The sequence below is a fragment of the Podarcis cretensis genome (assembly GCF_951804945.1).
Source record: "Podarcis cretensis genome assembly, chromosome: 6".
In the NCBI taxonomy this organism is placed as follows: Eukaryota; Metazoa; Chordata; class Lepidosauria; order Squamata; family Lacertidae; genus Podarcis; species Podarcis cretensis.
Window position 1 is genome coordinate 6798256 of NC_137175.1, and position 13681 is coordinate 6811936.

Below are 13681 nucleotides of genomic sequence, written 5' to 3' on the forward strand. Positions count from 1 at the left end.
TACAAATAAATAAAGCGCCTAATAATAATAATAATAATAATAATAATAATAATAATAATAATGACGATGAATTAAGTAATAAAAAACAGCGCTGCCGCCCTGTTTCCCTCGCCGGCTTCCTTCCCTCTCGGCGCGGCCGCCCTTCCCGCCCTCAGAGTCTCCCCGACGCGGCCGAGGCCCAGCGAGGCTCTCCGGCCGCCTGAGGAGAAGAAGCCGCGAGCCCGCCTACCTGAGGCCGCCCCTCCGCGAGGGAGGCGGAGCAGGACCAGCTAGGCCCGGCCTCCTCGCCTCCCGCCGCGCCTTCTCCTCCTCAGCCGCCATCATGGCTGCCGCGGCCGCTTCTTCGTCGGCCTCCTCGTCGGCCTCCGGGGCCTCGGCTCCGGCGGGCTCCAGCGCGGCGGGTGGCGGCGGAGGCAGCGCTTCGGGCCTGACGGCTTCTCTGACGGGCACCATGAACAGGAAGAAGAAGCCCTTCTTGGGGATGCCCGCGCCGCTGGGCTACGTGCCGGGCCTGGGCCGAGGGTGAGTGGGCCGAGGCCGGGCGCTGGAGTTGGGAAGCGGCCCCGGGAAGTGGCGGTGGCGGCGGCGGCGGCGGGTGGGCCTCCACCCGGCTGCCTCCTCGCGTGGGCCCTCCTCGGGTCAGGCCTTTCCCTCGCCGCCCTTGCAGCGTTTCTTTGCTCGGCTCTGAGGCGCCCCCGTTGCGCGTGGAAGGTGCCTCTGACCATACGCAGAGTGCCTTCTCCGCAGACCAAGGCGCGCGTGTTTGCGTGGGGCCTTTAAAAGGCTTCAAGGTTAAAAGGTTTTAATCTGTTCTGTGGGGAACTCGTGGAAGGGAGTGAGGTCGATTTTAGGGGAGGGAAAAACATTCTTAATATTGGGTTAATTGGAATAAGTTTAAAACTTGGGGTAAGAATTTGTTGAATTTAATTGAAAGAATTGGAATACAAAAGGGGGCGGGGGGGGAAGTCCTGGAAAAATGTTAATGAAAATAAGATTTTTCTTTTTCTGTTATATTTGAAAATGCTTAATAAATATTATTAAAAAAAATAAAAAAATAAAAGGCTTCAAGGGCCCGACGCCTAGAGCATGTGCAGAGTTTCATTTTGCTTCCCGATTGTACCCATAGGCAGGGTGATTTCCTCCTCAGAGCAAGGCGTGTCTGTGTAGCATTTGAAAGGCTTCAAGGGCCCGACGCCTGGAGCATGTGCAGAGTTCTTTTTGCCTTCCGATTCCTACATTGCAGGGGGCTGTACTAGATGACCCTGAGGGGTCCCTTCCAACTCTGTGATTCTGTGAAAGGAAACAGCACCCTTCCCTGAATAGTACTCTCTCTCTCCCCCCCCCCCCATTTTTAAAAATTGGCAAGTTATGAAAGATAAGGAAATAATGAAAACATGCTGTGAACTGCCCTGAGATCTGTGGATGAAGGGCGGTATACAAATTTAATAAATAATAATAATAAACTCACCCTGTGGCTTTATTATTACTGTATTATTATTATTGTTGCTACTACTAATGTATTTGCCTTTCATTTTTTGGAAAGTCTATTTATGTATATTTTACTTTTTTTGCGTTTATAACCCTGCTTTTGGGAGAAGGGTGTTGTGTCTCCTCTTTCCCCACAAAGCTCAGATACGCTTTGCAACCTAGGAAGTTTATTTTAACACTGACTCAGCTAACTCCATTGTGCCCCAGTGCAGGAAAATGTTCAAAAACAAAGCCATGTGCTTTGTGTCAGAGGGCGGTGACTCAGGTCTGCTTCCCTGGATAGGTTTTTGTTTGAAAATCCATATTCGACATCTATTTATTTATCCTGACATGTTAACATTGGTTGCAACGAAAAGCACCACAGCAGCAAAATTAGCAGATTTCTTGGGATATTTTCAGTCTCAGACACATTTTTGGTATTCCAAAAACTGAAACAAACAAAGGTCTAGGCACTTAAAGCTGCCTCAGTTGCCCATGGGAAGCCGGGTTTGAGTGCTCTCCCTACTTGTGATTCCCAGCAATTGGCATTCAGAGGTATGCCGGTATATGATGGTCATCTGTTATGGATGCTTGAGTTGAGATTGCAGGGGGTTGGACTAGATGGCCCTCAGGGGTCCCTTCTCTGTGATTCAATGGGTGCCAGTATTGTGCAGGTTTAGACACTCACTGAAGACCTGCTTCAGTATTTTATATTCAGTATATGTACGTACATGAAAGATGTCCTAGTGTTTTAAAAAGACAACAAAATGAATTGGACTCCTTGGCAGGTTTTGAATAAACATACACAAATTTATTGATTGATAACATGGTAGATAGATAATATAAGGATTCATATAATTTTATAAAATGCAGAGAATAACATGTGTTGAGAAATCAGAGAGGAGCTGAGGGAAGACTCTGCGGGGGGAGGCAGGGTTTGATGGGGAGTGGGGGGAAAGGGAAAAAAATAATGAATATGATATGTTTTGATATCTTATGTTGAAATTCTTAATAAACAACTTTATAAAAAAGAAAAAAAGAAATATGTCCTAGCGTGATAAAAAAGGTGATAAAAGTTTATATATATATATATAAATAAAAATTTAAGGCACACTGGTAACCTTGGAAAGTAAAGATTAGCTTTTATAATTTGCAGATGTTTTGCTTCCTAAGCATCCAGGGACCATTCTCCTTTACTACAGTTAAGGGGTTATTGGCAAGCCTGAGTTTAGGTAGGACTTGTAGCAGGGTTTCTGAATTTGAGGGACTGGTGCCCAGTCCCTTGTCCGAATTCCCTCATACTGAACTGGCTGCTTTCTTCCGTCTAGTGCTACAGGTTTCACTACCCGCTCGGACATTGGCCCTGCTCGGGATGCAAATGACCCTGTGGATGACCGCCATGCTCCGCCAGGGAAAAGGACCGTTGGGGACCAGATGAAGAAAAACCAGGCAGCGGATGACGACGACGAAGATCTGAACGACACCAATTACGATGAGGTGATGCGTCTTTGGCCTTACTGTCTTGATGGACATTAATGGCAATGTACACATAAAGCTACATTGTGCTCAGACCGTTGCCCCCCTTTAGCCTGTCTACTCTTACTAGCTGTGGTTCTGTGGGGTGTGCTTAGTGGATAACGGGGTTCTTGCAGTTAACACTACCTTTTTGTCATTCGCAGTTCAATGGATATGCTGGAAGTCTGTTCTCCAGTGGACCTTATGAAAAAGATGATGAGGAAGCTGATGCGATTTACGCTGCTTTGGATAAAAGGATGGATGAAAGGAGAAAAGAGAGAAGGTAGGAGGTGATTTTTTTCAGCATTGAGATAAATGCTGGTTGTATCTGGGGCCTCTGCAGTGGAACCTTGCCTGTTGCTTCTCTGGTTATATGTTTGGCCTGAACATGGGGTCCTGAAGTATTAAAAGTACTTGCTATCTCCCTTTTGGAAATAGGAATGGGTGCCTGCATGGTTGACTCCTGTGCTTTATTTTTTAGAGAACAGCGTGAGAAAGAAGAGATTGAAAAGTACCGAATGGAACGGCCAAAAATTCAGCAGCAGTTCTCAGATCTGAAAGTAAGGAGAGAAAAATGTGTGTGTGTGTGTGTGTGTGTGTGTGTGTGTGTGTGTGTGTGTGAAATCAGAAAATTACGTTGGGGAGGAGGGGAGTCAGAAAAATGTTTGTGTAGTATGTGTTGGATATCAATTATTAAATCAAAGTGGACCAGTGAATAACATAGGACTTCAGCTTGGGAGACCTGGGTTCAGGTACTGACTCTCCAGACCACTTGGAGTGTCTATTCCTCATTCACACACCAGGAATAACTTTTAAGAAGTTGCGGATGAAAAAGAGGGAGAAATCAAAACTGTATTTCAGTGACACACTGATTTCAACTCTGGCACTGTAATTATGTTGTCTGCATTTTTTGCAGAGAAAACTAGCTGAGGTCACTGAGGAAGAGTGGCTTAGTATCCCTGAAGTTGGTGATGCAAGGAACAAACGCCAAAGGAATCCACGTTATGAGAAACTGACCCCTGTTCCTGACAGTTTCTTTGCAAAGCACTTGCAGTCAGGCGAGAATCACACATCCGTGGATCCCCGGCAAACGGTGAGAAAGCGGGGGAGGGGTACAGGTCCACCTGAGAGAGGTTTCTTTTGTAACATAGTTTTTGTTCATTTTCATCTTTAAACTGTTTAACTTGGTTGCATTGAGAGCTGCCTTTGTTTACATTAGAGCATATGACATGCAACAATTACATAAAATTAAAATAAAAAATAAAACAACAATAGGCACTCGGGCAAACATTTCCGAGTATATTAACAAAGTTGCGACAAGGTGTTTATACCAAAGTTATTACAGATAGGAAATAATGTATAGTAATGTTTTATTGTTTAGATGGGTGATCATAAGTAAAAAAAAACATTTTGTCTCAATAACAATTAGAATTTATAGGGAGGGGGAAGGGGAAAAAATAAAATACAGTGGTATCTCGGGTTACATACCCTTCAGGTTACAGTCTCCGCTAACCCAGAAATAGTACCTCGGGTTAAGAACTTTGCTTCAGGATGAGAACAGAAATCATGCTCCGGCGGCGCAGCGGCAGCGGGAGGCCCCATTAGCTAAAGTCGTGCTTCAGGTTAAGAACGAATCTCCGGAACGAATTAAGTACTTAACCCGAGGTACCACTGTATGTGCTTTATGCACAGCAGACTGTTCTGTAAACTGTGGTTACTCTTCCATCATATGGCTCATTATTTGTGTAATCATTAAAGTCACACCAGACTGCATAAAAATTGTCGGAGCAACTTTAAAGTTAATGCCTATAAACATTCCTCTGCTGATGGGAATGGAAAGGAATTGGCTGCTGCAGGTCAGGGACATTATTTGCATTGAATTCTTGATTCCATTCACCCCTGTGAATCCAACATTTTAATCTGGACACTGTCTGGGTTTGGGCAACCTATGAAGGGAGGAGAGCCAGTTCCCTTCAAATCCTCAGTGTGATCAGAAAGATAATGTGCTGCAGCTTTTGCAGGCCTACCTTTTCGGATTTCAGGTGGGGTATTGTTTATTTGTATGCTCCCCTAAATGAAAAAAAAATCCTCATATTGTTGGCCCAGTTCTGTGGAATGATCTTTCCCAAGAGGTTCATCAATGTTCCTCTGTTTTCATACTGCTCTTCTGTTTCGAAAGGCTGTTTGCTAGTGTGGAGGTAGGAACATATCCCAGATAGTTTTACCATTTTGTTTGTTTCTGCTTTTCTAGATGTGTCTTATGGTGAGTTTTTATGACATTCTTTAAATTACATTCTATAAATTACATTCCATAAATAGCAATGAGCCACCTTGGGTGATTGTGGGAAGGTTTTGTGTGGAATCAGTGTTGCTTCTAAGTGGTTATTATGGTTCCAACTTCCTGTCTGATATATAAGGATAAGCTTAGAAAGTTCGCTAACCCTTCAGTCAAATTATCTTTAATATATAGCTAGTTGACTAGTTTCTGCTAATGCAGCAAAATATGTCTGTGTAAAAGCCAGTTTCCAACATTCTGTCATGTTTTAGCCTTCACCCCAGTGATATGTTCTGGTGTCCTGCTTTACTTTCTCTAGTACAAGTGAGAAAACTAAAGCCCTGATCATGGAGGCAGTAGTACAGTGACAGCAAAGCTTTCTGTTCCCCTTGGTGACCATCATTTTGTAGTGAGCCCTGGCAGTATATAATCCTGTACACAACCCACTTACCACAAAGATGAGAGTCCCTTCCCCTCCCACTAAAACTGATGGCTAAGATTATGGTGGAGATTTGGGTGTTCTTTTTGCACTAGAGACTTTAACTTATTTGGTTTTGCCCCTTTTTTAAAAAACAGCAATTTGGTGGGCTGAATACTCCCTTTCCTGGGGGCTTAAACACACCTTATCCAGGAGGAATGACACCTGGGCTGATGACTCCTGGGACAGGTGAGCTGGACATGAGGAAGATTGGCCAAGCTAGGAACACCTTGATGGACATGCGACTCAGCCAGGTAAGCATCAAGGAACAAAGTGGATTTTTGTTGCTTATTGAACCTGACGAACGAAATTGGGCCTTAGAACTGTCAGCTTTGGCATCCAGAAAAGTGAGTGCTTGCCACTGAGAGGTTATTTTTCAGGGTTATTCTCCCCAACCCCAACCCCAAATATAGGGTTGTTGGAACAAAGAGTGTGTGGGGGGGTTCCCAATTCTGCACAACAAAGTGATCTTATTTTCTGAGTTTCTTTTAAGTCTCTTTGTGTGTATGTTAGTGAGGCTTGAGTGATAAAATTTAATGACACTGGCTACAAAATCTGGGCCTGCTGAAGAGGCCAGAGACCATCTTGGCGCAGTGGATCCTGGAAGACCTGCTCCCTGCCTTGCTGGCCTTTTCCCTACCTGGGCCTTGATTGACTCCAGCTACAAAAGCTGTTGAAAACCCTCTTGGGCTGTGTTATTGCCTAGAGTGTTTTGTTTGGGTTTTTGTTGTTGTTAATGATACTAATTTTTGCACCTTTGTTTTTAGATCTTATTATAATTTATGCAGAAATCATTTCAGTTTGGTTGTTGCTTTTTGATGCGCTTTATTTGTTTATGGTTTTTGTTATGTTTGTGACTGTGTAAATCTTGTCATGTTGTAAGCTGCCCTGAGCATGGTTTTAACTATGGAAAGACACCATACAAATAAAATGATGATGGTGAAGTATCTGAAAAAGTGTGCATGCACACGAAAGCTCATACCAATAACAAACTTAGTTGGTCTCTAAGGTGCTACTGGAAGGAATTTTTTTATTTTGTTTCGACTATGGCAGACCAACATGGCTACCTACCTGTTATCAAACACTTGATTAATCATTGGATTTACATCTCCAGGTGTCTGACTCTGTGAGTGGCCAAACGGTGGTGGATCCCAAGGGCTACCTCACTGATTTGAATTCCATGATTCCCACACACGGTGGAGATATCAAGTAAGTCATCAGGTGCACTGATTTGGCTGTTAGATTTTCTTGTCACGAGAGCTGGGTTGGTGAGCCTGTGGCCCTCCAGCTAGATGTTGTTGAACTACAGCTCCCATCTGCCCCAGACAGCATAGCTAACGATCAGGAATGATGGAACCTGTACTCCAGCAACATCGGGAGGGCCATAGGTGCAAGAAGGCCCCTTTGCTTTGAGTGATCTACACATGGTTCAGGGTCCCGCCTTTGTTTGTGACACAGAATGCAGAAACCACTAAGGTGGGAGGTACCAGACAGAACGTCAACCCCCTGTTTCCAGAAGCAGAGATGCAAATGAATGTGTGTCCCATAGGTCCTATTTGGCCATTGCTTAATGGGGCAGAGCTGACTAAATTGGGTGTGCAGGTTTCCCAGAAGTTGGTGCCAGTGCATAGGCAGACCCTGCTTGCACACTCTCAAGTTGCCTCTACCTGGTTTGCCTCCAAGAGAGCATCTTTGACTCTTGCAGATTGGCAAATCAGCCACACAATAATACCTCGGGTTACAGCCGCTTCGGGTTACGCAATTTCAGGTTGCGCACCGCACCGAACCCGGAAGTACCAGAATGGGTTACCTCCGGGTTTTGGAGCTTGCACATGCGCAGAAGCGCTAAATCGCATTTTGTGCATGTGCAGAAGTGCTGAATCGTGACCCACGCGGGTTGCAAACATGCCTCCCACACGGATCACGTTTGCAACCCAAGCGTCCACTGTACATGCAAACATACACCACTCCCTTAGTTTGCTTCAGTCCGCATCCATGCCTCTTTCTCCTCTAGCCCCTTGTCTTTGTTCTCGCAGGCAGTTTTTAAAAAATCTCCTATCCATTCCACCATCTTCCAGACTCTGCTTGCCAGCTCGCTTCCTTTGTTCCTTTGCTTCCTTCCTGTAACCTTCCCCACAAACCGTGGGCCCTGTTCTGTCCTCGCCATTTACTTTTATACCTTTGCCGTGTGATTACATTTATTACCCAGGAGAAGTCTGTAGTGTTGGTGAATTGGTGTGATGTAGAAGCATGCCAAGTTATTCTCGGTGCATTTTCTCCCCTTGCCAGTGACATCAAGAAAGCACGTTTGCTTCTGAAGTCTGTGCGGGAGACAAACCCACACCACCCGCCAGCCTGGATTGCTTCTGCGCGCTTGGAAGAGGTGACCGGAAAACTGCAGGTAGCACGAAACCTTATCATGAAAGGGACAGAAATGTGTCCCAAGGTGAGCATTTCATTTTCCAGGACTCCTCTTTAAGTATCTGCGCTGGTTTCTTGTCACTTTGCACACAAAATAAATTCTCTTGATCACAGTGACTTAAGACGGTGGTGGGAACCCTTCACACTATAGGCCTAATTTGGCCCATGAGGCTGTTTACCACAAGCTGCACCCCTCCAGCCCCACACCTGACGTCATATGTGATATTGGACATCGCAAAGGTAAAGACAGAGGGACGCGGATGGCACTTTGGCCTAAAACACTGAGTCTCTTGGGCTTGCTGATCAGAAGGTTAGCGATTCGAATCCCCGCAATGGGGTGAGCTCCCGTTGCTCTGTCCCAGCTCCTGCCAATCTAGCAGTTCGAAAACACACCAATGCAAGTAGATAAATAGGTACTGCTGTGGTGGGAAGGTAAACGACATTTCCGTGTGCTCTGGCTTCTGTCACGGTGCTCTGTTGCGCCAAAAGCGGCTTAGTCATGCTTGTCACATGACCCGGAAAGCTGTATGTGGGCAAATGCTGGTTCCCTTGGCTTGAAAGCGAGATGAGCACCACAACCCCATAGTTGCCTTTGACTGGACTTAACCGTCCAGGGGTCCTTTACCCTTTTTTTTTTTATCTAGGTTACAACACAACTGTAGAGGCAGAATTGGGAGCTTGAAGTGTGCTCCCAGTTGTTTCTTGGCAATGGGAGCTTAACAACAGCCTCTGTCAGCTGGTTGACATTTCCAGTGTACTCCACCGGCATTGGAGGCGCTAGGGAGCTCCCAGACGGGTTTGCTCCATTGAAGTTTTCCATTTGCTGGTCTACTGCCCTTAGTATTGCAAGATTGTTATGAGAGCGCTTGGACTAAAATTGTCAACCAAAAGCTTTAATTTTCTGGTTTATCACCACAACAGTTATTAACACAGGGCTTCAGTAAAGCAAATAATTTAATTAGACAGTGCCTATATCATACTGAGCAACAGAATAATTAGGCCACGGTAAGGAAATTATTTTCCACCTAGTCATTTTGACACGTTGGCACCCTATTTGCAAAATTTAACAGTTCCAAAATACAGACACACTTTCACTTCAGCAAGATTGAATATACTGCCTTTGGCTGTACTTGAGGGTCGATTTCAAAAAAACTCTGTTGGAAAATCGGTTATGTCTATGTGGATGGAGATTGGCAGTTCTGAGTCAGTGGCTCATGTGCTTCTGTTTGCACTCTTTATATAAAGATTTGAGGAGTGAGGTTATTACCCCTCTATTACTGTCCATGTCGGGACGCTCAAGCATTGCTACTGTGTCCTTCTAACAGATCAAGATAACCAGGTGACAGCAAAAACTGCCAACATTTTAGCAGGGACAATTAGAATAAGATCTATTATTTGATTATTGATGTAAACCTCCAAAATGTTTTTTTGCATGGTTAAGTTTTTACCTCTATCTTCAGTACCTTTTATTTTATTGCTATGGCTAGTGGCTGATGCAAATAAAGATTCTTCTGATCTGGTGCAATTATTATTATTTTAATCCCCTTTGGGACGCAGGTGGCGCTGTAGGTTAAAGCCTCAGCGCCTAGGGCTTGCCGATCGAAAGGTCGGCGGTTCGAATCCCTGCGGCGGGGTGCGCTCCCGCCACTCGGTCCCAGCGCCTGCCAACCTAGCAGTTCGAAAGCACCTCCGGGTGCAAGTAGATAAATAGGGACCGCTTACCAGCGGGAAGGTAAACGGCGTTTCCGTGTGCGGCTCTGGCTCGCCAGAGCAGCGATGTCACGCTGGCCACGTGACCCGGAAGTGTCTCCGGACAGCGCTGGCCCCTGGCCTCTTAAGTGAGATGGGCGCACAACCCCAGAGTCTGTCAAGACTGGCCCGTACGGGCAGGGGTACCTTTACCTTTACCTTTAATCCCCTTGGAAAAAGAAGCATTGTGGCTCTAACTTACAGCTGCTTTTACATGCTCTGTGGAAATGTCAGTGGTGATTAGGAAAACACATTAAGCATTGTGATGTGTGGTTCCCCATCCTGCTTTCTGGGCCCTCGTTCTCCTTTCTGCTTATTAAATATTTTGCTCTTCTTGACACATCTTTACTTTTTGCTTTCCTCCACTTTGTGCCACCTTCTGCACTGGCCCTGCTACCAAGGATGACCAAGGCAAAATGTGTTTGGGGATATTCGGATTATGGCAGGGGTAGGGAAGCTGTAGCCTTCCAGGTGTTGTTGGACCGCCAGGTGCCAACATCCCTGACCACTGTGGCCATGCTGTTTGGGGCTGATGGGAGCTGGGAGTCCAGCAATAGAGGGCCACAGATTCCTTGTCCTTGGTTCATGACAGGAGAAGGAGGGCATGAAAGAGAACTCTGCAAATTATGGAGAAAGTGGACTTAGTTTTATGAAGATGTGGACCCAATGTGCGATGGCAGTGGAAAGGGCAAATCTATGCTAGGGATAATTGGAAAAGGAATTGAAAATAAAACTGCTAGTACAGAATGTTATGATCAGGAAGTCTAGAATACTGCCACCTGAATGAATTATGCCAGTACATATTTAACTGTATAATTCCATCCTGCTTCCAAAATCTAGTTTTTCAAAGAATTTCGGATTCATTCCATTGGTCAGAGCCAGCACACACAGGCCTCTGGTGCTACTGACAAGAACAAACACCCGTTTTGCTTTTTTCCTCCTCCTTGCACAACCCCATGCCTTTTGTGTCCTGACTTCTAGATTGTAAGCCTGTAGGCAGGGACCAAATTTTTACTGATTGTTGTAAGCTGCTTTGGGGAGCCTCTTTTTTTCCCTTCTTCATCTGAAGAGTGGGGGGGGGGGGAATCACTTTAAATAAATAAATATTTTGAGAAAGCGTAAAAATATATATGCCAATATCGTAATGCCTATTATGAAAATCTATGGTGTGACCGCATGTGGAGAACAGTTTGAAAAGGTTCAGGAAAGGGCCGGTGAAATGATCAAGGGGATTAAGCAACCCCCCTATGTAGAAAGCCTGCCACATTTGGGACTTCTTAGTTTGGAGAAATGGCAAGCAAGAGGCATTATTGCATGTAAATGACACATTCCAGCCAGACAAAAGACTCTTAAGGTGGTGCGGAGCAGGGCCAGTGAAGAGTGTGACTTGGGGAGAAGGCATAGGAAGGGTCACGCAGGCCAGGTAGAGGCCTGGAGGCCCACTTTGAGGCCCATCCATTGCTTAAATTGCAATCCCAGTGTCTCTTTCTCCTGGTTTCCACAGAGTGAAGACGTCTGGTTGGAAGCTGCCCGCTTGCAGCCGGGGGATACCGCTAAGGCTGTGGTGGCCCAGGCCGTTCGCCACCTTCCACAGTCAGTCCGGATTTACATCAGAGCAGCAGAGCTGGAGACAGACATCCGAGCAAAGAAGCGTGTCCTTCGGAAAGGTGAGAGAGAGAGAGCGCTGCCTTTGAAGTGCTGCAGGGTTCTTCCTTTGAAGACAAGTTTGGAAATTATGTTTAGTTCAGGGTGCAGCTGCTGGGCTATTAACTAGGACTGAGCAAGGGGATTGCATCTTGCCTGTATTGAAACACATGCCTCGACTCCTGGCCTGTTTCCAAGCTCACCTCAAAAAGTGTTGGACGGAAAAGTACTTGCCTTTTTAAAACTTATGCCCTGGGTCCTTGTTAGATTGTTTTTACCCCACACAACTCTGCTCAAGTCACCAAGATCATTAACTGGAGGCTCTCCTCTGTTTGCTCCATTCTTCGGAAGTATGTTGGGTGCCAGGTAGGGTGAGGACCTTTTTGGTTTTGGTACCTTTTGAATTCCATCTCTGAGGTAGCTCACCTAAGACCTGCTTTAATTTTTTTGATGCCAGGTGACTCTCCTGATTCATTGTGCTTTCATCTGCTGGCTCTTTTTTGTCTCGGTGGTTTGATAGAAGGCCCCTAGGAAGTAAGGGATGGAAACAGGCAGTCATAACGCACAACCTAGATGGCCCCTTGAAGAAGATAGACACGCAGTGTCTTTTTTTTTTTTAAAAAAAAGAAGCTGTCATGATTGCAGCTGGGGATCCACAGATAGTCCTGGTTCAATAGCATCTTTGTCCCTTCAGGGTGGTAGAATGATGGTGGTTGTGGGGTGTCTAATCTCTGCTACTTGGCACAGCCTGTATCCAAAGCCAAAGGTGCCGCCTTCCCCTTGGAACTTGGAAGGCATGAGCTTGCTTCTGCTGCTCTGAGCTTGCTGGAAGCAACTACAGTGGTGCCTCGCAAGACGAAATTAATCCGTTCCGCGATTCTCTTCGTCTAGCGGTTTTTTTGTCTTGCGAAGCAAGCCCATTGACAGCTTAGCGGATTAGCGCTATTAGCGGTTTAGCGGCTTTTATCGGATCAGCTGATAAGCGGCTTAGCGGCTTAGGAAAAGGGGGGGGAAGGGGAAAAAACCTGCAGGAACTCGCAAGACATTTTGTCTTGCGAAGCAAGCCCATAGGGAAATTCGTTTTGCGAAGCGCCTCCAAAACGGAAAACCCTTTCGTTTAGCGGGTTTTCCGTCTTGCGAGGCGTTCGTCTTGCGGGGCACCACTGTATAGTGGGTGAACGTGTAGCCCTCTGGTTATAGATAGGCGCTTGAAAGGAGAATATACAAAGACCAAACTTTTAAACCTTTTGTAATTAGTTAACATATACACTCCTATTTTCTACCAGAAAACTTTGGCCTACGTAAGTACGTATTTACATAGAACACTAGTAAATTCTTACTTTTCACCCCAAAGGCAGTGGGGGAGGGGAACCTCAAGATGTATTTTACTCCCTCTAAATATTGTGCTGAACCTTAGGCTTCCATTGTTCTCAGGAGTTAACAGAGTCTTAAGAAATGCTAACCTTTCTGCTTGAAGCTGCTTTTCTGCATTCTGTAAGTTGCTCTTCAGTGGCTTGGAGAAATTAGAAATGACTTAGCCACATGGGCTGGACCTGCTTATATAGGTCTTTTATCCCCAAAACTGGCACCTTGTCTCCCTGTGGAGTGCTCACCTGTGGTTGAAAGGTCATCTGGTTAGGCCATGTAAATGTCAGCCTAGCCGGGCAATGAGTTACTCAAAAGCGGGTGCTTTGTGTCTTGATGGCAGGCGAGAGTAGAAAGGGTGGACTCTGGATCGGGTATTCATTTAGTGTTATTTGGGCATATGTGATAAAGCCACAGTATGTGAGGCGTTCTTCCTGATGTGTGGGAATTGAATCCTCTCGCTGCAAGAACATGCCGGTTCCTGCTGGGTAGTGTTTCAGAACATCAGGGCCTGTCATCCAGCATTTAGAGAAGTGCTTGGAGAAAACCCCCTGCTGCGACTATAAACATGATGAAGGACGGCGAACATCCAACTAGTCAGAATGTTGTCGCAGTAAATTTCCAGGAAGCGGCCTCTGCTGCCTCAGAGCCAGAGGAAGATGCAATCATTATCTCTTGCGGGCTGCTGTGAGTGTAATTAAAGAGCCAGCACCAGCTCAATGTTTGGAGAAGGTTTTGTTTCTTAGTGCATCAAGGCAGCTCTTCTG

General features: G+C 45.7%; 1 protein-coding gene across 1 annotated transcript in view; it reads left to right on the forward strand.

Moving 5' to 3' along the window:
* The first annotated feature begins 363 nt into the window (after positions 1 to 363).
* The window catches only part of PRPF6 (pre-mRNA processing factor 6), a 38039-nt gene continuing 24721 nt past the window's right edge, over positions 364 to 13681 (forward strand). The window contains exons 1-9 of the mRNA XM_079979040.1: positions 364 to 522; positions 2796 to 2964; positions 3147 to 3265; positions 3464 to 3542; positions 3899 to 4075; positions 5834 to 5989; positions 6850 to 6944; positions 8025 to 8181; positions 11410 to 11572. Of these exons, the coding sequence (XP_079835166.1) occupies positions 452 to 522; positions 2796 to 2964; positions 3147 to 3265; positions 3464 to 3542; positions 3899 to 4075; positions 5834 to 5989; positions 6850 to 6944; positions 8025 to 8181; positions 11410 to 11572 (1186 nt within the window). The 5' untranslated portion in view covers positions 364 to 451. The remainder of the gene's footprint in view (positions 523 to 2795; positions 2965 to 3146; positions 3266 to 3463; positions 3543 to 3898; positions 4076 to 5833; positions 5990 to 6849; positions 6945 to 8024; positions 8182 to 11409; positions 11573 to 13681) is intronic.